General features: G+C 50.1%; 1 protein-coding gene across 1 annotated transcript; it reads right to left on the bottom strand.

Moving 5' to 3' along the window:
• Positions 1 to 68: 68 nt before the first annotated feature.
• On the bottom strand, positions 69 to 19,496 carry LOC126493200 (ATPase family AAA domain-containing protein 3). The gene is made up of 16 exons (XM_050130095.1): positions 19,180 to 19,496; positions 15,256 to 15,332; positions 14,219 to 14,320; positions 13,850 to 13,909; positions 12,986 to 13,055; positions 12,162 to 12,327; positions 12,001 to 12,070; positions 9,767 to 9,922; positions 9,232 to 9,288; positions 8,842 to 8,967; positions 8,593 to 8,717; positions 7,827 to 7,878; positions 7,396 to 7,466; positions 6,393 to 6,560; positions 5,226 to 5,334; positions 69 to 737 (listed from the first exon to the last, which is right to left on the bottom strand). Exons 1-16 carry the CDS (start codon positions 19,379 to 19,381, stop codon positions 588 to 590), a joined length of 1,761 nt encoding a protein of 586 aa, XP_049986052.1. The 5' UTR covers positions 19,382 to 19,496; the 3' UTR covers positions 69 to 587.
• Positions 19,497 to 26,611: the final 7,115 nt, after the last annotated feature.

The raw sequence follows: 26,611 nt of genomic DNA, 5'->3' as shown, positions 1-26,611 counted from the left end.
TCCAGGGGCTACTGAGAGCTCCTTCATCTAGACACCTCCATACACATACCTCAGCCAAGAGACAGAAACAGCAAATCAGTCACAGTTTTATTAGAGTCTGGATTTAAAAGGTCCAGTCCAGGGGAAGGTGGCAGCGTTGAATCCCGGATAACACCGGCCAGGGCCAGTCTAGCACCAGATCCACTTCACCAAATGAGGACTGGGCCAGTTCCTGGCACAGATGTGTACAGGGCAGGGCCAATGTCCAGCAAGCAGAGGCCCTTCCTGCCGTCAGCCTGGTCCCTGCAGGTCCCCGTCCTGCTGGCACAATCGGCCACTGGCCTGTGGTACCCACTCGGCTTCCTCTCTTCTCTGACCTGGGCTCGTAGATTCCTGGGTCTGCCTTCCTCCACCAGCACTCACGCTGAGAGAAACAGACTAGGAGGCGTGGGAGGCAGAGAAGCTGATACCACCTGTCCCACAGCTGGGCAAAGGCATTCGTGACAGTGCTGGCCTCTCTGAGAGGCCAAAGAGGACAGGAAAAGAGGGGGGAACAGTGTCCTCGGCCAGGTGCACAAGGCATCCAGGTCCAGCTCGCAGCTGAGGAGTCAGGGACACGGTGACTTGCTGGCCTCAGGGCTGGGTCTCTCTATCGTGAGCCACTGCATCTTCTGCTGGTGCTGCTGAACAGCATCCTGGACACGAGCATCCATCATGGCCTCCGTGAGGACCCCATCCTCAGAGGCATACGCCATGGCCTGGTAGGAAAGAGGGCACAGAAGAAGAGGCTGGCTGCTTGCATAGGGAAGCCCCAGGTCCTCAATCTGGACCCAGAGGCCCTAGGCCCTGGCACAATGGGCATTCCTGAGCTTATCAGTGGACTTCTATCCCCACTGCTGCTTCTGTTGACTTTGTCAATGACTTTCTAAAATGAAAGCCTGAACAGTTGTTGCTCCTCCACACACAGACAGGCAACTCCCTCAAGTTGGACACAAATGCACCTCAGAAGCCCCTAGCGATTCTGGCTCCATTTTCCAGCTCAGGCAGACACCAGGTCACACGGCGACTACTCAGGCCAGGTTGTGCAGCTGTGTACCTTACAGGCCTCCTGCAGCTACCAAACGATGTCAGGATGAGGTTTCTCTAATTAGAGCCAAGTGGTACTCCCTGGCTAACTGCTCCTCTTGGTGTCTATTCATACCGCGTGAGCATGCCCCCTCCGAGGACGGCACTCCAGGACCAGCCAATAGGTATCGGAACTTGTCAAGTAGTACCCTTTAGACACTATAAAGGACCAGGGCTCGCAGGTGGCTGAGACCACACTTCTGCTGGTTTTCTGCTTGAAGCAGAGCATGTTCCAAAAGGCATCAGCAAAAAAGGTATGGAGAATCCTGAAGACGAGGCCAAGGGATTCTCACAAACACTGCACAAGAAGTAGGGCCTGGGATGCCTGAATACAATGAAGAGAAAACTGCAGGCAGAAAATGTTCCTCCTCGGGCACCAGGACAAACAAACCCTACAGAAACGGTTCTGCCAAGACTGTCACCTGTGAGGAGATGACAAGTGGAGCCGTCAGGAACAGATGACCTAGGGTCCAGTGTCCTATCAGGATTCACTGGGGAGGAAGACTTGGCCCTAGAGCCAGACCACTAACTTTGCAAGGTAGTCGGAAGCCAAGGGTAATCTTTTCCAGCTCAACCTCACTGAAGGCCAAAAGTAACTGGAGCCCTGGTTGGATGGACAGGGCGGCAGCCCTCTAAGTGACTACACCTTGCCAAGGACCCAGCTGAGGAACGGTAGAGCCGCACGGGCTCATCCACCAGCCAGCCTAGGAACAGGTGAAGCACACTGGAACAGACATCAGGGCTCATGCTGTGGGTATCCTGGGCTTGACCCGGGGTTACAACCAAGCCAAGGCAGGGGTACACAATGCTATGAAACAGAGCCAAGACTCACAGCCTGCTAGAGACAAGGGCATGGTGCCTCTGCTCTATCTTGCAACTTTTCTGTAAATTCAAAACTATTTTTAAGTTTAACTAGGGCAACGGTGCACCTGTGGTACCAGCTACTCATGAAGCTAAGGCAGGGTTGCTTGACTGTGAAGTTCAAAGCCAGGCTAAGCAATGTAGCAAGACCCCAGCTCAAAAACGAGTAAAGAGGGGCTCAGCAGTTAAGAGCACTTACGGCTCTGACAGAAGACCTAGGTTCAAGTCCCCAGCGCCAACACTGGGTGGCACACAACCACCTGTAACTCCAGCTGTAGGGAAATCAATACACTCTTTTGTTTTGAGACTCTAAATATAACTCTGGCTGGCTTGGAACTCACTATGTGGACTAAGCTGCAGACCAGCTGCCTGCTTCTGCCTCTGCTGGGATTAAAGGTGTGCTGCCACTCCCAGCCTTATGTCCTCTTCTAGCCTTGTAGGCACCAGGCATTCATGCAGCACATAGATACACACAGACACTCCACGTATACACAAAAGGGCAAGGGAAAGGGACACTCCATAGCAGCTTCCACACTGACATCAAAGCCAGAGGCAGGTGGCATAGGAACCTAAAGTCCACCAGGCCTGATGAGCAGGGCTGCCAAGTTCCAGAGCCTGAAACAGAAGTGCTGACAGCTGAGGCCAGCCCAGTCACAGAGCAAAACCTGTCTCAAATAAACAGAACAAAAGCCTGAGCCCAGCCTGGTGGCTCACACTGTGATCCCAATCCTCGGGAGGCCGGGGAAGAAGAGCTGTAAGAGCATTCAACGCCAGCCTAGGCTACAGAGTGAGACCACGTCTCAACAAACAAGAGAACTCCCTTCACTGCAGAACGACAAACCACGGCAGCCTTCTTACTTTTTATGACACTGGGGATTCAGCCCAGGGCTGAAGACTCGAGGCAGACACTCCCACTGAGCTACATCCCAGCTTTCATTTCATTTTTGAACTGCAAGAGGTTCTCACTGCATTTCCCAGGCTGATCTTGAACTTGCAATCCTCTGGCTTAGCTTCCAAAGTACTGGGGTCACAGGTGTGTGCACTCATATATTTTACTTGGCAATGGTTTCTTAAATGTGACATTATAGACAACAAAATGAAAAAAGGAGATAACCAGACTCCACCAAAATTTAAAAGTTTCGTACACTAAGACAGAGGCAGAGGCTTCTCTATGAATTTGCAGCCATCTGGTCTACACAGCAAGTTCCAGGCCAACAATCAAAAAATATTACCAACAATTAAAAATAACAACAAAAATAAAATAAAATACTCTACAGAAGAAAACATTTGTAAATCACACATCTAATAAGAGGTTAATATCCACATTCTGGAAGGAGAGGTGTTCCTACAATTCAAGAAAAAAACCCACAACTTCAAGACTGAAGGAGAGGGCAGGGTTAAAAGCACTGGATGCTCTCCCAAAGGACCCAGGATCTCAGCACCCACACAGTAACCCAAAACCTCAAATGTAACTCCAATTCCAGGGCCTCTGATGTCCTTTCCTGACTTCTGCAGGCACTATACTCACGTGGTATGCAGGTGTATATCCAAGCAAAAACACACATAAAAAAATAAATAAATAAAAGAAAGAAACCAGGCATGGTACAAGGGCAGGAACTGCGTTATCCTGACATGCCTGGAGGATAGCGGCTGCAGAACAAGAAAGTGTATTTGTAATGTGAAAGCAACGAGAGCACACAGGTGTGTGTGCTATTCTACCTAGGCAGCACCTGGGTATCCTCCTGTATCTCCCATTCCTCCTGGACCTCCCATTCCTGAGAATGGCCTAGATGGACCTGCCTTATCCACTCTGACCAACCACCCAGACAGGACCCTCAGGGAGCATCTCCAACTCTCCCCTCTAAGGTGTTTATTTGGACTGTTGCTACTCTGACAATACATTAAGAGAAAGAGGTGAGCTGTCTTGGTGGAAGCTTTGTGAGCCAGGTAGCCTGCTGAATGAGCTCAGTCTATCACCCCATATTTCATCCTCCTAGGAGATGTATGCGAGATCATCCTTCAGAGGAAGGCATTTCACTGACATGAGGGCACAGAAAGGGTCCCTGGTTCCTTGGAATTCATGTGTGAAACACAAAAAGCTCACTCGTGCTGTCTGCTACATGAAGACCCAGCAAGACCTTAACCTCTATTAACCAGGAAGGAACCCTCTTCAAGATCTGACTGTGCTGATGCTGACCATTGTACTCTGGCCCCCAGAGCTGTGGGGAGACAGGACACAGTTTCTTGGTTACCACACTGCGCTAAGCTCCCTGTTCTCCACCCTGGTCACAGAAGGGTGCACTCTTCGATGGGAGATGTACATCGTAGCAGCTACGCTAGCCTGTTTACACTAATACCATCCCTGCTGCAGTTAGGCTACGAAGTCCAAACCTAAGTAGGACTGTCCCCCAAAGACACTGCTAAGGTTTAGTGGCCAGGCTGTCACTGGTTACAGACGGTTGGCTCAAGGACACGGTGAAGTTGGCACATAGGTTGAAGTGCCCATAGCACCCCCATTCCATCAATCCATCAACATGGCTTGACAGCACCAGGGGCTGAAATTCCTAAGCTGCCCTGGCCCTGCTATGGGCGTTCCCTGCTGCAGGACCACGGAGCTGCGGCTAGGCAGGTTCAAGGGAAAAAACAAGGTTTGAGGGACTGACAAGGCTACTATGGCCTATGTACCCTCACCAACAGCATCCTTGTCTAGTCTAGGAGGGAACATTCCTGCCCCCTCACTTGTCCTAAAAAGCACATATTCTTGCCAGGCAGTGGTGACACATGCCTTTAATTCCGGTACTTGGGAGGCAGAGGCAGGTGAATGGATCTCTAGTTCAAAACCAAGTTCTGGACTGCCGTGGAAGTTCCAGGACAGCAAGACCCACATAGAGAAACTGTTCTCAGAAATAAAAACAAAACAAAACAAAAAAGGCAGAATCTATACATCTACTGATCTGGAGCGAGAACTCAGGACTTGTCTGCAACTGTCTTAACGGCCAACCCAAACAAGCAGTCAGTCCTAGAGACCCTGCACATCTGCTCCAGACCCTGACACCCCTAAGACTGTGAGAGCTCCAGATCTGGGCCAGCACATGCTCAGCCAGTAAGAATACAGCCCCATCCTCCCTGAGTCTCATCAGCCCTTGAGGTGGTCTTAGTAGCACCAAGGGCCACATGGTTATCCACGCTGGGAACATCCTTCAAAATAAAACTCCCTGTGGGGAGATCAGAGTGGGTTTAGTTCCAGGACCCTAACTCACCTGCCAAGCCACAGCAAGCTGAGCAATCTCCCGGCCTGACATCCCCTCCGTCAGCTGGGCAACCTCCGAGCACTTCTTTCCGTAGTCAAACTGGGCCACCTTCAAGCGTCTGGAGAAAAAGTCCCCAAGTGGGCCTGGGCTGCCACAGCTTCTTCACAAAGGGGGCTGGGGAGGTGGGAGCAAGGCTGTCCAACACCACCCAATCAGGGTGACATCGTGGCCGTTTTCTGCACAGCCTCGTTGGATGAGGTGAATTCAGCCTTCCCTCCTGACCTACAGGAGAGGCTAGGTTGGAGCCAGGCAGGTTGGCCAATGGGGCTACACTCTCCTAATCTGCCTTCAAGTCTACTCACGAGACCCAAACATACACAGTCCGCACCCACACAGCAGGCGTAGTCAAATCTCAGCCAACGATGAAATGCTAACAGAGCAGGCAGATCTCTGGATAAGAACAGTAAGAGCCCTGTCTGTAATCTGAGTTTCCAGCAACAAAATCTGACCAAAAGCTGCAGAAATACACATTAAACTTGCATGCCTGAGCTGAGGCTGGAATTATGAGGCCAGTAGTAGGCAGAGGACCTGGCCAGTACGGAGGGGGATGAGCTAAGCCATGTTTTCAGGCAGCAGCAGGGATTCAGGTCAGGACGTGAAGCCCGAATGCCACGGAGTCCGGGACCCAGGAGACAGCTGAAAGCGGAGCGGCCTCTGCTGACAGGAGGTGTGGGAAGTGTGCTAGACACAGCAGCGAGGGGCTTCTCCCCATCCCTGCCCCCAACATGGCTGCAGAGCAGCTTCCAGGAGTGATAGGACAGCTTTGCAGCTACACAGAAGAAAGCCAGGTCACCCAGTCAACAGCTGAGGATGTTAACTGCCTACCCCAGACCCGGTAAAGAGACTCAGCAAACTTAGAGGATGATGCGTTCCCTTGATACCCAGGGGTCAGTGACCCACGCACTTCAAATTAGCTCACGAGACTGGACTCCTGACAGACTTGCAGCTGTCCCCAGGTAAAGAGCAATGGGAGGAAGGGTTGAGGGTCCCCATGACAGAACCACCTTTGACAGACCCATGTACAGAATGACCTCCCACAGATGGCCTAAACCCCAAGAAAATGAAGTGCCCAGATAGGTTCCAGGTCAACCGGGGACCCCACGGGGTGACACTTACTGCTTTCCTTCTGTGGCCGGCTTAAGGACAAACTTGTCAAAATACATTCTCACCAGGCGCTCCCGCTCCTCCCGCTGTGGCAGGGCAAAGCAGACCATCTCGTCGATGCGGTCATTGATGGCCCAGTCAAACTGCTCAGGCTGGTTACTGGCCAGGACCAGCATGAACCTGCGGCCACAAAGTACATGCTGAGGGCTTGTCCAATCACAGGTCACCCAGGGACCTCTGCAGGTAAACTTTATAGATGGATGCAACTTGGCAGCTCTTCCTTTTCTCCTGCCCTTATAGGCCTTGCCTTTCCTTTCTTTTCTTTTTAAGATGGGATTTGAATCCAGAGATTCCAGACGAGTGTTCAAGCACTGATCTACCTCTAGACCGTGGCAGCTTTTTAACTTAGGGAAGCCCAGGAAGACCTGCGACTGAGGTTACCTAGTACCTCAAGGTTCTGTTGTTGTCCTCAAATCACTTTTCCCCATTGGCCCTGGGCTAGACTACAGCCACAGGAAGAGGGGATGGGCACATACTTATCAGAAGGCTGGGCCCTGTCTTGGAAGCAAGGAGCCTGTCTGACCATAGGCATCCACCCTGCCACTGGCTTCTGGGCAAAAGTTCAAACTGGGGTCCCTTTCAAGGCCAAGATGCTACCCTAGTCCCAGTAGTCCAGATAAGGACCAAGACTCCATCCTTCTACACATGATACCTGGGATCTGCCCCCAGGAAGAGCAAACACACTCTAGCTTCATGCCCTGAAAGCAGGCTTTGGGCATGTTCAGTTAGTGGGAAAGTCTCAGCCCAGGTGCATGTAGACAGCTGATGTCAAGAGGCGTGAGCTGACGCTCAAACTGGGGTGGCCTGTGGACTAACCCAGCAGATGTGATGTTTCATACCCTCCAGGGCCTATCCCGGTAGGAACATGAAGACACCCCAGACAGTTGCCCACATATTATGTCCCGGGTCCCTGTGAGGACGGAGGCTAACAATGCCCAGAAGTTTCTGCACTTACTTACTACTGTGCTGTCCTGTCCTGTGTAGGAATGCATTCAGAGTAGCCCTGAGGTCTTCACTTATCTTTTCCTACAGGAAGAAAGTTCCGCATTAGTCCCCAGCCTAAGGAGCAGTTTTGCACGCGGCCAAGGAAAAGTGTCCGCAGGAGACACTGTTGGGAGGTAGGGCAAGGGTTAGACACACAGGCCTAATTTGACAGCCAGAATTTGGATTCCTGTTGTTTAGCATCTCCAAGACCGTGGTTCAGTGACAAACTCCTCAAATTTAGGAAGAAAAGCAACTGAGCAGCATCTCAGCTAGCGCAGCATGAGGACTTAGATGGTCTGTGCTCTAGGCCACAGCAGCCTCTAGGCTGGTCCCCTGCTCGGCTGGCTTAGTGCACCCAGCTCTGAACAATCCCCACTGAGAGACAGGGTTCCAGGTACTCACAGTCGCTCGCTTCCTGAGGAAGGCATCTGCTTCATCCACAAAGAGCAGGAGGCTGTGAACCAGAGGGTGGTCAGGCAAGGGGATGCTGGGATCCTACAAGCCAACACCTGGAAGCTCCCAGAAGCAATAGGAAGGAAGTATAGTGCATTCCCCTGGGAGAAGATGCCCCACAGAACACAAGCCTCACCCTGTCAGGGGCTCTTAACACCCTGACCCAAGGGAAACAGAGCTCACAGTTTCAAGAACCCTAATGCTGAGAACCCAGCTGCAGCTCTGATGGGATATGCTAGGCAGAGGAACACTCCTCCTACCCACAGATCTCAGTAGGCCTCATGTCCAGGTAGAATAAGGTAGTTATTCAAGGTAAAATGGCAAAGACCAAAGCCGAGGACACATCAAGGTACGGGGGCAATGCCAGGGGCAGTTATAACCAGCTGTGCCATGCTGCATGAGCTGGGATGTCCTCAGCCAACAGTCAGAAAGGCCTACATCCACTCCTCTCCCCATCTGAGCTAGCCACTCACTCCTGACAGCAATCATATCTGCCAGTGTTACTGTACGGGAAGCCTGGGGACCAGATTGACATTTTTTTTCTAATGGAGCCTTCAGAATAAGCACCCACTCCTACATGTCTTCAGAATCTAGAGGTTACCCATGGCCTCCCACACAGTATCAAGGACAAGACAGTGGGGAGACAGCAGGGTACTTGTTAGATACCTGGTGGGCCCCTAGTGGGAAACCGTGTGTGTGGGGGTTGTATGCTCACCCTCGTCGGCTAGTGCTTGCCCAGTCGAAGACCTTGTGCATGGCGGTCACACCCTCCCGCCCCATGGGGGCCACGTCCCCGCCTGTCATGATGGCGTAGTCCATGCCTGAATGCAGTGCGAGTTTCTGGGCAAGGAAGGTGGGGAAACAGAGCAGATGTTCCCTCCCAGACTCGCAGGCCCACAGCTCCACCAGCCGATCCTGCCCAGCAGCACCCAGTCCCACCACAGTCACAGCCAGATATTTTTACCTTGGCAAACAGGGTTTTGCCAGTCCCTGGCGGTCCATACATCAGAATGTTTCTATACAGGCTTTTGTTCTTCTTGGTATTTCTTGTCGCGATGGCAATATCTCGTACCCGTGCCTCCAGGCTAGGCTGCCAGAGAAAGATGAGGTTTGGGGACCTGGTCTCCCAGCCTACGGACAGCCTTAGGAAGTGGAAGGACCACAGGTATTCTAGTGAAGCTTAGTCACTGTGGACACTGGACTGGCCTATGAAATATATGAATATGTTACAGTAACTCGTATTTCAGGACCCCAAAGCCACAAGCATAAGGATCACAAACACACTGGTCAAGCTTTGCTATCCCTTCCCTGGGCCCACAAGGCTTTCCAAACCACAGCCGCCACAGTGACTTACACTGAGGATGACGCCCTCCAGTGCATCCTGGGGTCTGCTGAACAGTCGCCTGCTGACCTGTAGGGGAAACCGTCACAGCTGGCAGGACAGCCACCATGAAGACTGCACCCAAGAGCTCAAGATTAGCTACTCAGTATCAAAGCCGGAGCAACAGTATCTACTGTGGGGCCTGGTGATTATCCTCTCTTTACTATAGGTTTTTATCTTCCCACCTACATGTACTGAGCATCTGAAGAGACGTCAGAGAGGGCAGAGAGCAGTTCAGCCTAAGGGAGGGAGCTAGACACTAGGCTACTCTCCCACCTCTGACCTCAGGACGTGAACAGCTAAAGCAGACCAGGAGCAGTCATATAATCAGATAACACTGATTCAACAGGCCCCATCGGTACAGCACAGTCATGAGCAAACACCCATGCCAGCAGGGAAGAGAAAGCAGTAACGTTGTCGGGTAAAAGGGGAGGACAGAGAAAGGTGCACACTTGTTGTGACACGGGAAGGAACCTGGCAAGGATGTGGAACCTTATTGTGGCCATACCTGAATGGGATGCCTCAGTGCCTCCAGCACTGAGATGCGGGAGGTCTCCCTCACCAGGGAGGGCTTTCCCAAGCGGGCCTCAATGTACCGACCAGCAACAGCAGTAGCGTTCTTGGCAGAATAGACTCCAACAGCCAGTAGTGTCAATCCAGCCACCTGGAACGGAAGAGCCGCACCTCTGCCCCACAGTTCATCCTGTGCCCAAGAGCAGCTAAGATCTTACCGTAGCCTATGCCGGATCCTGGTTGGACCCCAACCCTACACTACAGTTAGTCAATGCTCACTTGCATATCTCAGGGGACTGTCCATCAGAGCAAGGCTATAAGAACGTGGAACATGGTGGGGCGTGGCGGGACGTGGCTGGATACTCCCTAACAAGTCTTTCTTGCCTTCCACGATTCTTACCATTGAAAAAGTTAAACTTTATTCTTAGAAAACTAGGCTAACCACAAACCATGAGTTCCTTTTAAGTGGTAATATACTGGCAGACCGAGCAGCTCCACGAAGAGGGCGCATCTCCCAGACTGGCCTGCGGTTTACTGGTGACTTCCGGTCTAGCATTCCTAAGACCTTAGGTTCTACCCCCCAGCATCCCGAATAATAAAATAATGTGCTTTCAACATTCCCCTTAGCTGGTCAACCCCAGCACCTAGCATGAAGTCATCCGTGACCCCGAAGATGTCTCAGACCACCTCCTACCTCACAGACCACCTCCTGCCTCATAGAATTGGCTGGGAACACACTACCAAAAATGGCAGGTAGCTGGGCATGGTGGCAACACCTTTAATCCCAGCATTCAGGAGGGAGAGACAGGTGGATCTGTGAGTTTGAGGACTGCCTGGTCTACATAGCAAGTTTCAGGACAGCCAATCCTACAAAAATCAGAGCTACATAATAGAGAGATCCTGTTTAAAAAAAAAAAAAAAAAAAAGATTAAAAGAAAAACCTTACCAGCACCTTCTCCCAAGGACACTGGGAAGTGAAAGTGAATTCTGGTCCTTTTCTACATCTATTCCTGGATTAGAAGTCTGAAGCCTTGGGGCTGGAGAGATGGCTCAGCGGTTAAGAGCATTTGCTGCTCTTCCAGAGGACCAGGGTTCAATTCCCAGCACCCACAAGGAAGCCCACAGCTGTCTGCAGTTCCAGGGGATCGTACAACCTCACCGCAGTGCACATAAAACAAACAAACAAAAAAGGTAGGCTGCCACTGCCAGGACAGGAGGGGTTTGTCCCTCCAAGAATTATGTGTTAGGTGCTTAGTCTCAAGCAATGCTGCAGAGTTTGCGAAACCTTCAACAGTAGGGCCTGGTAGAAGCCATTAGGTGGCCCTATTCAGACTTCCCAACACCAGATGAAGCTTCTTATTTGTAAGTTAGTCAACCATTGCTACTGCGGAGGCCCAAAGAGGGCAAAGGTCAGCGAGTTTTGGGACTTCTTTTTAGTTCGAGATTATTATGCTTCTAATTCAAACAAAGGTCCTACCTAGTTGTAAATCAGAGTTCTGCTCTCTCAAGGCTATTGTCAACAGGTGTGGCTAGTTGCTCCTGAAATAAGGAAGTAGTTGGTTCCCCCACCTAAAACAAGAGTCTAAGGATCCAACTAAGTTCTTGTTCCCTTTATGGAAATAACTGGGATTCCACCCAGGAGTGGTTTGCCAGCAGTGTTTGGTCTAGGGCCTGAGTCAAGGGCTGAGTGACGAATGGACCCCATGACTTTCAATTTGTATATTAATGCAGCCCTTTTGTTCTGCTCCTACCCTTTGAGATCAGGGGTACTTTAAGCAGTTGGAAATTAAACGCGGACAAATTTTAAGTAGACACTGAAATTCCCTCCCCCCCATACTATCTATCCTGTGTTTCTGCGTTTTATTATTTTTTGTTCGCAATTTTGTATTCCTTACTGTATTTCTAGATTCCCAATGCCTCCACTCTGGAAGAAAGGCAATCTTGTCGAGGCTGGCCCCGACAGGGTACCTTGCGAGAGCAACATCAAATGGATTAAGACAAGACTGAATTGTCTGAAATGCCTTGAGTCCACATACTCTGTCATGTCTCACTACAGTTCTCAAAGACAGCTGTAGCTCATGTGCCTGATCTATGCTGAGTATATCTCCAAATACTAGATGTCTTCATAGCCAGCAGGAAACAGGGCTGAACTTTACAGGGAAGCCCCCAGAGACTGTGCTGCAGAACCGCCTACTAGGCTCTCCCATAGTGAACTACGATAGTACATACCGTGGCTGTCACTTTGTCCCAGTCTGTCACAAAGGCACGGAATCCTTCACCAAACAAGGTGCCAGCTGTCCTGCATGAGGGGGAAAAGTCACATGGCTTTCACCAGTAACTTCCTAGCGTGACCTGGAACAGCAGGTCCTGGGCTCTGGCCGCATCCTTACCTGATGGACTCCAAGATGGTCTGGCGGTGTTCAGCAGCCTTGAGGCGAATCTGTTCCCGGATGATGTCTGCATTCTCTCGATCAGCCTTGGCCCGTGCTCGGGCCTCAGCTTCTACCCGCAGCATCTCATTCTTATGTCGCAACTCCATCTCTCGCTCCACAGTGGCTGCCCCAGGGAAAGGCAAAGACAGTGGTCTTCAGCTCATACTGTGCCTGCCGCTGCCCACACTGACATGCACACACAGGCCTAGATATTGCATGGACCAAAAGCAACAGTGTCACAGCGAACAACCCCTACCGCAGAGCAAGGATCCCTGAAATAGCCTGGACCACCCTTGGGATGACATATTTTAATAACAAACAAAAATATGGATAATCACAAGAAAAACCAACTTATACTGACATTTAACCAAAATACCAGAAAAGGCACGAGATGCAACAATGTGTGCCGTTTCTGTCAGCAATAAGAACCAAATACCAAGCACTAAGACACTATCACAATGATACCAACAGATTGCCTCAAACCCTTCCTGACAGACTCCTGGAGACAGGAAATGTTCCTGCAGGTTGGCCTAATGAATGAAGCTCTAACACAGGAGCTAAGGCCAGGCAAAGTTCCTATCCAAATCAACGTGTCCCAGAACTTTCTGCTCAGGGGCGAGGCTACAGATGAAGCTTCTGCTGAGAGTTAGCTCTTTGTAACCACAGCACCCAGCGCTGTCTGGTGTCAAAGCCCTTAGCTGAGGTCTCAGTGAGCCTCTGTGCAGGTGTTTCCTAAGGACTAAGATGCCCAACAAAGCCACCCATCCTTGGTGACCACCTACCTCGACGCATGGCCTCCTGCTTCTGCACAGACTCCTCCTGTTTCCTTAAATTCTCTTCATTCAGAAGTTGCTGAGAAAGAAGGCACAGAACATGTAAAAGCTCTTGAAAATCAGAACCAAAACCAAGCCTACAGACTGGAGCTGCTGAGTCAGGAATGCATCTGCCCACCAGAGGAAACCCAACTGTCTTGGGGCTCCAGCTGGTACACTCCCGTGCAGGCACATCTACTGTTGGCCCAGGGCATGCACACATTAAGGGACTGGCTTCAGAGCTGCCCCACCTGCTGGGGCAGAAGCAGCCCTTATAGCAGCTTCAGTAATGTGGTTCCAAGACCCCCAGGGTCTGCATCTCTGCTCTATAGAATTCTGATCTGTGCCTACTGAGAGTAACAGCTATAATGCCCCAGCAAACAAACATGAACACAAGCCCAAGGCTGATGAGCTCCCTATGACAGGGAGCCAGCATGGAGCAAAGGAGGCCTATCCAGGTTTTGAATTACCCAGGGACCTTGTCCTCCACCATTCACTGACCTTGCTAGACAGGTGTCCATCTAGCAAGAACCCTCAAGAGTAACTGAAAAACCCACCTCTGTCGTGGAAGCATAAGAAATTCTGTGCATGGGCTTGTGTATGTGCTTGAACATGCCTGTACACATGGCAACATGTAGAGTATGTCTGCATTCAGGTGTGTGTCTGGGCGTGTTCATTGTGTACACAGGCCCGTAAGTATACACATGCCAGGGCCTACCAATGTCAGAAAATTCACCCAGGACCAGCAACAGTTGCATTCTTGCCCATGAGCTCGGCTGCATCGTCCCCTAGTTACTGCAAGGGCAGCAAAGCTCTCAGGTGTGCCCCGCTTACCTGCTGTTTCAGCTGGTCGTCATAGCGCTGTCGAGCCAGCTTATCCTGGTACTGGGCCCTCTAGGGAAGAAGACGGAAGTAAAGACACACTGTGGCTGGAGAAGCTTCTGGAAGGATCAGAGATGACCTGGACCCACCCTGGAGTGGCTGCTGAGTAAGCCACAGGTGAGCTGCCACCTTCCGCAAACATGCAGATGCAGGATGGCTCTGTACCAAGGAGTCTATGTTTAGGGGTCATTGTTTTTGTTTATTTTTACAATCGTGGTCCAGGTCCTAGTACAACTACCACCCTCAGCTAGTCAGAGTGGCATCTCAATGTCCCATCCCCACTCCTGTACCCCTGGCAGAAGCGGCTGCCTGTGCACTTACAGCCTGGTGCTGCCGGGTCTCTTCACTCAGAGTTTTCCTTCTTTCCTCGGCTTGCACGCGGATCTGTTCATTCTTCAGCTGCTCTACAGCGGCTTCATATTCCTGCAGAACACAGGCGTACCCTGTAAGGCTCACACTGTCCACAGCCCACTCCATGGTGCTACAGACTACAAGATGGCAGCATCAAAGGCCATGCCAACTGGTCCATGCAACAGGCTGAGATAAGGCAGAAGACAACTTTAAATCATAGTCTGGACAGATACTCATCCCCTCAGTGGGCTCACAGCTCTCCGCGCACGGACGAGACCAGGCAAGCAGAGATCAGGATGCTACTCCGTTGCCCTGAGCTCATGTCACAAGTTACTGTATTAGCAGACAAGGACTAAGGATGGAGCCCGCTCCATGCTCACCGAAAACTCTGACGGGGTTCTTCTTTTAGGTTTTGTTGTTTGTTTTTCAAGTCAGGGTTTCTGTGTATCCCAGATTGTACTGGAACTCAGCTACCCACCTGCCTTTGCCACCTAAGTGCTGGGATTAAAGGGTGTGCACATCCAGCTTCTAGAGGTTCTTCCAAGTGCAGAGTAATGAAGTGAAAATTAGGTGTGGTGGACTACCTGAAATCTTTGCACTTAAGAGGTAGTAACGCTTGCCTTTAATCCCAGTACTCAGGAGGCAGACAGGAGGATCTCTTGAGTTCAAGGCCAGCCTGGTCTAGAGAATTGAGACCAGAGCAGCCAGGGCTACACATAGAAACCCTATCTTTAAAAACAAAAATAAAACAAACACAAAAAAACCTGTCTCAAAATAAACGACAAAAACATAAAACAAAAGAATTTCAAGAACGATCCCCTGCCTTCAAGAAGTCAAGACACCCTCACCTACACCTTCCCTTGCAAGCACCTCTACTACAGAGTCACAGCCATATACTCAGCATCCTGTTCTTACGTCCCCTAGTTCCCTCAAAAGGAGGACACATCCATAGGTCTGTCATCTGTGAACTGGTTCTCACACCCTCATGGCACCGGCCCACAACTCACCTTGAGTTTAGATTGCTGTTCCAGCTGCAGTGTCTGCTCCTGCATCTGCGCAAGACTCAGTGCCTCCTTGGCATGACCTGTAGGAGCGTAGGAGAGAGGGTGTTAGTCTACTAACAGTAGGCACATCTGTGTGGCCCACAACAGACCTCTCTCTCATGCCAAGGGCTTTCCGAGAAACAACACTCAATCCTGAATTATTTCCAGGCTCCTACAACGACCTCTCCCTTCAAAGCTGCTGCCCCATCTCCAGCAGAGCCTGGTGAGTTTGGGTATGCAGCTCAGTTGTTAAGTTTGCCCAGGTTACACAAAGCCCCAGGTTGGACCCCTAACACCACACAAAATTGGGTGTAATGTGCATGCCTGTCATCCTAATATTCTGAGGGTGGAAGCCAGAGGATAAGGAGTCCAAAGTCACCCTCAGCTGCGTTGTGAGTTTGAGTTAGCCTGGATTCCATGAAACTTTGTAGAAGTGATGGAGATGAGACAGTAAGAGCTTGGTGAAAGCTCAGGCCCCATCCCCAGGGGATCCTCACACTGCTGAGAACACCATCAGAAAGACCACAGCACAATCATCCACGATGGGGTTGTAGAGCAATAACAAGCCAGGCATTTTCCAATCAGGGAAGCAGAGCTCTGGCTGGTGTCCATATCTGTATCCATTAATGATATTAAAGAAATATGCAAGCAGAAAAGGATGAGTAAGGATCAGATATCAGACAACGCACCTAGGTTATGTCTTCTGTGTTCTGTGTGTCAGATGGTACTGATGTTTGTCAATACTTAGATACAGTAGGAAAAGCTTTACTTCTAGTACACTCTAAAGAGGTTTAAGCATCAGGTCTCCAAACCTTCCTTGATAGTTTTCTCTTACCAATACCTCATTGTGAAATTTTCTAACACAGAAACCATGGGAATGATGATCACTCAAACTCACAGAGATCTGCCTGCCTCTGCCTCCCAAGTGCTGGGATTAAAGTGCTGGCTGTTTATATTTCTGAAGTCTTCAAGGGCAGCTACAATCTCTGCACGTTACTTTTGAGTAACAAGCACGCCATTAACCAGAGCTTAACATGGGTATCTGGAGGGAACACGGCCTAAGAGAGGGGTATCACGGTAAGAATATTTCACAGGTTTAGATGTCCATGGCAAATGTCTGGTATCTGGGATCAATTCACAAAGCACACAGTTTGGCATGAACTCCACCAGTGGGTAGCAGTGTCAGAGCTTGAGAAGGACCTTCCAAGACCACCTCCTCCTAGACTCTCTGGTCTTCAGTGACCAGGATGGAAGACAAAAGAACTCATACCTGAAGAGAGATAGCAAAAAGGCACAGTCTACCCTACTTCAAGTTGTAAGCTTTGAAGCCAAGAATTTAGCAGACCATGGGAACCCCTGAGACTCTAACAGGAAAGGGCTGGGGAGAGCAATACTCCTGGGGCCCCATCTCAGCAAAGTAGACAGGTATGGGAATGTCACAGTCCAATAAACCCGGGACCAAATTCCAGCTCCTGTTTATTCTTCATGTGACTTTGGCAAGCTCAGCTAAGGTCTCTATTTTCATGTGAAATGAGACAGAACAGGTAAGTTCTCAGCACAAGTTTAGGGCCCACCTGAGACTACCCTACAAGAAGAGGACTCTGATGGGGCCTGTAGAACCCACAGGAGGTGCTGCTGGCCCAGAAAAGAGATCTCTGTTAAGGCAGAGTAGAGGCCGAGGCACTGAACCCAGGGGAGAATGTCCTGGGCCAGAGCTTCAGGACTGCAGTGTGGGCACCTAGATAGCAACAGATATGCAAGAGTAGCCGGGATGCAGAGAAGGACGGTAACTCAGTAACAGACTGTAGGAATGGGACTGAGAGCCGAGATTCAAGTCTGAAATTCTAGGTGTGCCTAAAGAGTGACCCTCCACCAGCCCAGGAATCACCAAGAAAAGTGTCCCCTACATAACCCTGTAACAGGACATTGGGTCATCTGTCAGGTCTGTTAACACTGGAAATGCCTTGAAAACCATCCACCTTCCCTCATTCCAACCCAATCACTGAGATTATTACCTCTGCTAAGTCAAAAGAGATGATCCTGGTCCAAAATCTGAAGGCTTTGAATGTCTCTATGGGGATTTGAGTCAGCAGGGCTCCGAGACCACTGCCCAAGACTTGACAGGATCTCACTGTGTACCCTGGATGGCCTGGAACTCACTATGTAGACCAGCCCAGTATCAAACTCAGAGTTCTGTCTGCCTCTGCCTCTCAAACGTTGGTGTAGGGGCTGGAGAGATGGCTCAGAGGTTAAGAGCATTGCCTGCTCTTCCAAAGGTCCTGAGTTCAATTCCCAGCAACCACATGGTGGCTCACAACCATCTGTAATGAGGTCTGGTGCCCTCTTCTGACCTGCAGAATATTGTATACATAATAAATAAATATTAAAAAAAAAAAAAAACGTTGGTGTAGCCCCACAAGAACAGAGAATTGACTCACCAAGTGCCAGACCGTCTCTGAAGGGCTCTGCATATTGTGCCTATCTAAATTAGGGTTTCCCGAGAGAATCTTTAAAAAACAGAACCCATGCAAAAACACAAAACTGAGACCGACAGGCCAGGCGGTGGTGGCGCACGCTTTTAATCCCAGCACTCGGGAGGCAGAGGCAGGCGGATCTCTGGGAGTTCGAGGCCAGCCTGGTCTACAAGAGCTGGTTCCAGGACAGGCTCCAAAGCTACAGAGAAACCCTGTCTTGACGGACAGCATCCTTCCTTCAATCAGTATTTATTCAACACCTCCTACACTTCAGGTTTTGCTTTGTTTTTAATTTTATGTGTTTGAGTGCTTGCTTGAATGTATGTATGTGCACCAGGAACATGCCTGGTACCCTCAGGAGCCGGAAGAGGTCCTTGGGTCTCCCGAAACTGGGTTAAAGAAGACTGTGAGCTGCCGTATGCACGCCCAGAACTGAACACAGGTCCACTGCAAGAGCAACAGGTGCTCTTAGTCATTGAACTGTCTCTCTAGCCCCCATTTCCAGCTCTTAAAAAGATTTCAAATAGCCGCGTGCTGGTGGCGCAAACTCAGGAGGCAAAGAGGCAGGCGGATCTCTGAGTTCCAGGCCAGTCTGGTAGAGAGAGAGCTCCAGGTCAGAGCTGTTACACAGAGAAACCCTGTCTCAGGGGGAAAAAAAATCAAGCAGCTGGACAGTGACAGCACAGGCCTTTGATACCAGCACTCGGGATGCAGAGGCAGGCGGACCTCTGAGTTCCAGGCCAGCCTGGTCTAGAGGTAGCGGCAGGTGGATCTACCAGCCTGAACTACGTGAGTTCCAGCCAGGGTCAACAGTCTTTTAAAAACAAGCAAACAAAAACCCTTATATTATATTTGGCACGAACTCTCAACATCAAAGCAGAATGGATATTTGCGGGGAAACGCTGGCTCCAAGGGAACTTTTACAGGTACCCTCCCGTCACGTTCCACAGTGGAGTGCTATTATCCAACAACCAATGCAGACTCTACTGTCTTTTGGCTAAAACCAAATGCCTTTCAAAACTGCTCCCTTTATTAAGTGGGTGATTACAACCAATTACAGCACGGATCACCTGACCTGGTCATGCCTTTTTGGCCTGGACCCACGTGGAGGCAGCAAGAGGGCCCAGCAGTAACCAAGGCCAGCACTGGCACACGCAACTCGAGCCTCTCGAAAAGCCTCTCTAAAACGGCCTCTTCTGCCGCGTTGACAGCTACCAAGTGCAAGAGGGTGACAGAACCTGGATCTCCTGAAATGCAGGATAGCTACGGCCACGTGACTACCAGGCCGTTCGTGTCACCTGCAAAGCAGGGCTGCAGACAGAACACTTCGCTGCTGAGACACCAAGAGGACCAAACTCGCAGAAACCACTGGCGCCTCCGAGGCAAACCTCCCAAGCCAAGCCCGCGCACTTACGCGAGTGCTCCAACTCGCGCGCCGCTTTGGCCGCACGCTCCAGGCCCGTGGGGTCGAAGTTGCTCCATTTGTCCTTGGGCGATTGCCGGTCTCCGGCACCGCGGTCGCCGCCACCTTCCGCCCCGGGCTGCGCGGGCGGCAGAGGCAGCGGAGGCCCCGTGCCTTCGCCCTTGGGGCCCTTGATGCCAAAGAGCCACGACATGGTCCACAAGCGCAGTGCGCCCTCGGGGGTCCGCTCCGGACTCGAGCGTGACTCGCGTGGGGATCCTGGCAGGCACCACGCGCCGTGGATCGACGAAGTGCGCAGGCGCGACACACCCCTCTGCCTTCCCGGCGACGGAAACTCGCGAGGGCCAAAGCGCTCTCCGCCATCGGATTGGCGGCTGCAACAGGGACGCAATTGGCGTCGGTGGCGCGATTTGCCCAACTGTCTAAGGAGGCGGAACTGGAATCCTGGACCAAGCAAATCGGAACGAAGTTTTCGAGGTGGGTGTGCCTTCGTCCTAGAAAACGCCCTCTTCTTGCCAAGGTGCTAAAGGTCCGTCGTTGTGGGAATTTATGGAGACCATCCTAGCCATAGTGGCCTCAGATCAGAAACACACTGGACCACACCACTCAGGGTGGGAACTCCTGCTGTGGGTCCAGACCCAGAGAATACCTGAAGGAGATGGAGATGCCGGGGTTCCCGGAGCTGACTTCTTCAAGACTTGAGATGCCTCAGGCCATGGCAGCCAAGGGCGAGGTAACCGGCGTGAGGTCACAAGCCCGAAGATTGAGGGAAAAAGTGGCCACAGGCCCTTGCTGTGACCCCACGCTTTACCGAAGCCCGAGTCTTGCAGGTCTGTGGCTGCTTTGAGCCTCTCCAATCCGGTAAGAGAGATGGGTCCTGCACCAGACTTCTGCTTCTGTGCCTAAGGCGGTGTCGTGGCAATGCGTGCGACCAGTTCGCGTGATGCTTTGCAATACAAGCCAGAAAGCCTAGCAGACCCTTCCCCCAGAGCCCGCAGAGGGTACCCTAAACCTTAGGGTACCTAAGAGCTACATAGAGTAGAAAAAGCTGGTATTCTTGGGTTCTGGTCGTTTGCCCTTTGAGTGCTCTTTGAGAACCTGCTAAGCCGCGTTCCTGCTCTGGACTCGGGTTGGCTGACTAACCTTTGGGTAGGAGGAAGTTAGCATGAACAGAGGGCAGTTGTCACTGAAGAAAGTCATCATATTCTCCAAAGTCAGTGTCTTGGTCCCAGCTTTTTGTGATAAAACTGGTTGCATGCACGGAAGTGTATGGACTGATTTCTCCACTTAGAAGACAGTTGTAACTGAGTGGGAACAGTAGAAAAATTTAAATTTTTAAAATTTACTTAGCCGGGCAGTGGTGGCGCACGCTTTTAATCCCAGCACTTGGGAAGCAGAGGCAGGCGGATCTCTGTGAGTTCGAGACCAGCCTGGTCTACAAGAGCTAGTTCCAGGACAGGCTCCAAAACCACAGAGAAACCCTGTCTCGAAAAAAAAAATTACTTATTTATTTATTTTTGGTTTTTTGAGATTTTGAGACAAGGTTTCTTTGTGTAATTCTGACTGTCCTGGAACTTGCTCTGAAGACCAGACTGGGCTTGAACTCAGAGATCTGCCTGCCTCTGCCTCCTAAATGCTGGGATTAAAGGCATAGGCTGCCGCCATCACCCATGTGAAGTTTTAAAATTCTAAGATTATTTTGCCTGTAGTCCCTGTAACCCAACAAAACCAAATGAGTGTCCCAGCAATAGCCAGACATCACTCAGTGACCATAAAAGGTTTTTTTTGTTTTGTTTATTATTTTTGTTGTTGTTTATGGACAAATCACATCTCATAGCATTCACATTTGAGCTTGGATCAAAGTTTGAGAGGGCACACACCTTTCAGTCTCTGGCTGCCTTTGGTAAGCTCATATCTTTTATAAAATTCTTCATCTTAACTATTTTTATTTTTTAAAAAGTGTGGGGCTGGAGAGATGACCAGGTGGTTGAGGGTATGTATTGCTGTTCTAGGGGACTCAGTTTTGTTCCCAGCAACAACATGAGGGATCTCACAACTGCCTGTAACTCCAGCCCTAAGGGATCTGAAGCCTCTCAACTCACAGGTCCGTATACAAATCCACACAGAACATGGACACACATACTATTAAAATGAAATATAGTTTTGAAGTGTTAACCTAGGAGTTAGGTTAACCTGAGCAATATAGCAAGACTCTATAGTGAAGAAAAGAGAAAGAGAGGAGGAGAGAGAGAAAACAGCCAATCATTGTGTTTGGTAACTGGCTCAGAGAGATTGAGCTGGGATGGTGGCATATGCCTGTAATCCCCACACTCAGGAGACTGAGGCAGAGATCTAGAAAATAGAACAAGTCTGGGTTGCATAGCAACCTATCTCAGGTAGCAGGGAGGTTGGCTGCCTGACATTAAGAGTACTAAACCCAAGCTTTCTTATTAGCTGAAATAACTCATATTGAGAGTTGTGTTTAAGTAATAGTTACCTGCTTATGCTGACCTCAAATCAGCCCCTCTGGTAAGCTGAGCCTGCAGACTACCCAGCTGAGAGTCCCCACCGAGACCCCAAAGTTCACTCCATTGACCTACATAACCCAGGGTCATGTGGGGGTCACCATGATCCTGTCATGTCAGCCTTGATCCTGATACTCAGAGGTTCTCTACCTTTTTCAAGTCCATGGCCACCAGTGTGCCTTTGAGTCCCCTTGGGAATCGTCTGTGAAGAGCTAAGAAGCCTTGGTGGCAGATGTGGCTGATCTGACAGTCGGAGGTGAAGCCCCAGGTGATGGAAGCATAGAGCAGCTCATGGCTCCAGCCTCTGCAGGACAGGACTGTGAATTACACACTTGCTCTTACATGGACTCCAGTTCCTTCCTGCAGCATCTCAGGCAGGCTGCTGCCACCTGCTGGGGTGGGGAGGAGGGGAGGGGAACCACAGATCTCTGTTGCATACTTGGAGTCTTTAGAAACATTAGATTAATAAAAAATGTCTTATAAATCATTTATGCCTTCTCCCAGGAATGCTATTTCCAAGTTTCCCCAGGACAGTCCTAAACATACTATTTCCCCTGCTTTAGGGAGATATCCGTATCTACTTGAAGGTCTTCCTTACGCCTTGGAGGTTGTGACAAACATAAAGAAACCAGAGGTCTCTATGAGACATTTTTGAAACATCTGTCCCTGTTCCTACTTAGGAACAAGATAATCAAAACAAAGTCAACTTAAAAAGATCAACAAGATTCAGTGGGCTAGAGGAGTTGGCCACAGTTCAGAGTACCAGCATCTTCAGATGTACACTCAGGCGATGATATAGCTGATATACCTCTTGTAGTTAGATTAGCTGACGTTACCTCTGTCCTAATAGAGACTTATACTGACGGGCAATGAATGAGGTAGAAAGATGATAAAAGTATTCTATAAAGACATAAAATATAAACATTGTTTATGCCAGAATTTGAATAATAACTGCAGCAGTTTGGGCCTGAGGATATTTCTTGGGCACTCTGACCATTAAGAGTTAATAATACACAGCTTGGAACATGGCAGCATGCCTGGGATGGCTTGAAGATTGTTTTGGTCAAATGTCCTTGTAGCCACAGAAGAAACCAGCCTGAGAACAGCTTGTCATATGCCTCTAGATCCTTAAAAATTGGGTTATGGGATTACTGAGTAAAAATAATAACTGTTTATCAATGATGTCAAAACTTGAGGGGAAATGATTGGAAATGATAATTCTGTTCTGTCATAGTTTATCAGTGATGTCTAAAATATGAGCAAAAGGAAGTAAAACACACGTCCAGAACCAAAAATGGTATGATCAATGTTTCAGAACAACGTGAACATATCCCTGCTTACTAAATTCTTTATAAATAAGGAAGCGCTTGGCCGACAGTCAGTCAGGCCTGGCTCACTTCCTTCCCTCACCAACTCTTTACATCCTGGACTGGGTCCTGCCCACTGCCCAGGACGGCTCCCAGCAGACTTCCTTTTCTTTATTTTATTATTTTAATTTGGATGAAGATCTCTTTTATGTTTTATTATTTTCAGTTGTGAGTAGGGGTTTGTGTGTGTGAGTACAGGCTCCCGTTGATGCTGGAGATGTCGTATCCTTCAGGCTAGAGTTAGAGACAGCTGTGAGCTGCCTGCTGCCTGCTGGGACTTAATTCAGATCTTCTTCAAGAGCAGCAAGTGCTCTTTCCCTCCAGGCCCTGGGGGGGGGGGCTACATCTTTAAAAAGCTCTCTGGTTGCAAGGCTATATTTAATTGCAACGAACTAGCTGGCTTTTGTGATAGGAGCAGTTGGTGATTATTCTTGCCCTACTTCTGCCCAGAATTTCACACCACCCGTGACACCTTGTCTCAAATGGGTCCTGCGCCCATCTGGAACCTGGCCAGGGCCCTAGGATTCTGTCTGGTACTCCTATTTCACCACACTACCTTCCAAGGGAAATTATGACATTAAATGGCGCTCTCTCTCTCTCTCTCTCTCTCTCTCTCTCTCTCTCAGATAGAATTTCTCTGGGTAGCCCTGGCTGTCCTAGAACTAGTTCTTTAGACCAGGCTGACCTCTTAACTCCAAGCTCTGCCTGCCTCTGTCCCCTTTTTTTTCTGTTTTAAAAAATTGTTTTAAGCCTGGCATGGTGTCATAAGCCTTTAATCCCAGCTCTCAGGATGCAGAAGCAGGCAGATGTCTGAGTTTGAGGGCAACCTGGTCTACAGAGAAAGCTTGTCTCAAAAAAAAAGTCTTAATGTGGCTGGAGAGATGGCTCAGAGATTTAAGAGCACTGCCTGCTCCTCCAAAGGTTCAGTTCCCAACAACCACTTTATGAGCTCACGGCCATCTGTAATGAGATCTGGTGCCCTCTTCTGGCCTGTAGGCATAAACGTAGACAGAACACTGTATACATAATAAATAAATAAATCTTTTTTTATAAATATTTATTTATTATGTATACAATATTCCATCTGTATGTATGCCTGCAGGCCAGAAGAGGGCACCAGACCCCATTACAGATGGTTGTGAGCCACCATGTGGTTGCTGGGAATTGAACTCAGGACCTTTGGAAGAGCAGGCAATGCTCCTAACCACTGAGCCATCTCTCCAGCCCCCTAATTTTTTTTTTTTTTTTGGTTTTTCGAGACAGGGTTTCTCTGTGGTTTTGGAGCCTGTCCTGGAACTAGCTCTTGTAGACCAGGCTGGTCTCGAACTCACAGAGATCCGCCTGCCTCTGCCTCCCGAGTGCTGGGATTAAAGGCGTGCGCCACCACCGCCCGGCCAGCCCCCTAATTTTAAAAATATGGAATGCTTCCAGAATTTGGGTCATGCTAATCTTCTCCACGATGTTTCAGTTTTAGTGTATGTGCTGCCAAAGCGAGAACCTTTCCCTGCCTTTGGGTTTTTGTTGTTGTTGTTTTGTTTTTTGAGACAAGGTTCTCTGTGTAGCCCAGGTTGTCCTGGAACTAGCTCTTGTAGATCAGGCTGGCCTGGAACTCCCAGAGATCCTCCTGCCTCTGCCTCCCGAGTGCTGGGATTAAAGGTGTGCGCCACCACCGCCCGGCGCAGAATATTCTTTTATGTGTCTCATACTTTGAGCTTCTCTGCGGCACAAGTGCATGGGTGCCGCACTCGCAGCAGCCTCCCCCGAGGTCTCCTCATGTATCCAGCATATTCTTAGTCCCGCCCCACCAGCCTCCTAGATACTTCATTTCCCGTGGATCTCAACCAGGAGCAACCACAGAACAGCCCTTTCTGGTGTCCTGGCACCTACTGAGAAACAGAGTAACCACTCTTGGCACGTATGTTAAGTTTTGGGTGGCATCAGCCACTGCTCATTATCCTGGACATGGAGAGAACCCAGCTGGAGGCTGAGGAAGCACAGGGCAGAGGGTAGTGTGTGCGGCAAACAACTCACAGGAAAATCTCATCCACTAAATTGTTAGCCGGGGCTGTCAATGTGGTTCCGCAAATAAAGATGCTTGTGTGCAAGGGACCCAAGCAGAAACATTCTGTGGTAGGTAAGCGGGGGAGAGCACAGGCTTTCCCCTCCACCACCTGAAAATAGAAGGTGTTGGCATTAGGTCCACATGAGCTTATGCCGAGGATCTGGGGAGTGGACTCTGGCTATCAGATATGTGGCTCCTGCCCATTCTACTTTCCCAGGAGAGTAAGTATATTGTGAGTGAGCTCGGTCACTCGGAGTCTTATGAGTTTTAACTATCAACGGAAGCTACATAACCACTAAGAAATGACCCTCTGGTACTCTCCCGCCACCTACTCAGTGTTGTGTAAACCGAGCCCTGGGACTCAGTGTGGAAGGGAAATGGCTTCCTCCAGTGGCCGATAGACTCCGAGAGGACAGAATGAAAAACACCAACTGCTTGAGGAACTTGTGTGTTTTACGGGGCTGTGGGGCCCACATGCCCAACCTGAATCTTTATCCTGAATGCTGAGAGCCTCAGACCCTGCACTGAGAAATGAGGTCAGAGAAATCTCTCAGCACTCAGGTTAAGTACGTGGGTGTGAAGCCTCTAGGTACATGCACAGGCTTCCTGGAGAGGGAACCCATCCCCACTACCACCACCACCAGAGGCTAGGGCCTCTCTTCCACCATCAGGCTAGGGCACTGTCTCTAGAGCCATAATCACAAACGCAGCCACCTCCCGCTTTTTATGCACACGCAGGACCAGAATGGTCCTGGGCTCTCCCTCCAAGCCACGTGGAGTCCTCACCACCAGAGGGCCCGACCTTTGGCACAGGTAGGAGACCCTGTGGCCTCTCCTGACTGCTTGTCCACTGCATGGGCAGTGCTCCTTCGGATGTCAGGGTGAGCCCGATGGTGCTCCCTCAGGTTCTTGGGAAATGGTGGTAAATCAAGTTCTCAGGAAAGCCTGGGCTCAGACACAGCTTAGGGCCCCACAGCCAACCCCCTCCGCTCTCAATACTTTTAGTTCCTGGGACTCACTTGAGTAGCCATACCGCAAGGAGGATATGTAAGCAGAGGGCTGGGCAATGGGCAGGAGACCACAGGTGGTAATGGGGACGGCCCAGTTAAGCCAAGCTCCCTGTCCTGAGTTGTAACAGCAGCAACTTGAACTGCTCCGGACTTCTCCAACAGTGAGGTCCTGGTACACAGATGGCAGGAACGCATAGGGACAAGCAGGCTGAAAGATGCCTGCCTCCCTTCCTCTCCAGACACAACAAACCCTGTACAGCCGACCTTTCATGCTGCCCACACACACACACAGCTGGGGAGAGTTTTGGTGGAAAGCTTTTTTTCTTTTCAAGACAGAGATTCTCTGTTTCGTCTGTCCTGGAACTTGCTCTGTAGACCAGGCTGGCCTTGAACTCAGAGATCCACTTGCCTCTGCCTCCCAAGTGCTTGGACTAATGGTGTGCACCATCACTGCCCGGC

This window comes from Alexandromys fortis, unplaced genomic scaffold (assembly GCF_014885135.2).
Source record: "Alexandromys fortis isolate MF-2015 unplaced genomic scaffold, M_Fortis_MF-2015_v1.1 scaffold_330, whole genome shotgun sequence".
NCBI classification, from domain to species: domain Eukaryota; kingdom Metazoa; phylum Chordata; class Mammalia; order Rodentia; family Cricetidae; genus Alexandromys; species Alexandromys fortis.
Note: the sequence above shows the minus strand (reverse complement) of the source record. Positions and strands in the feature narration are given on the sequence as shown.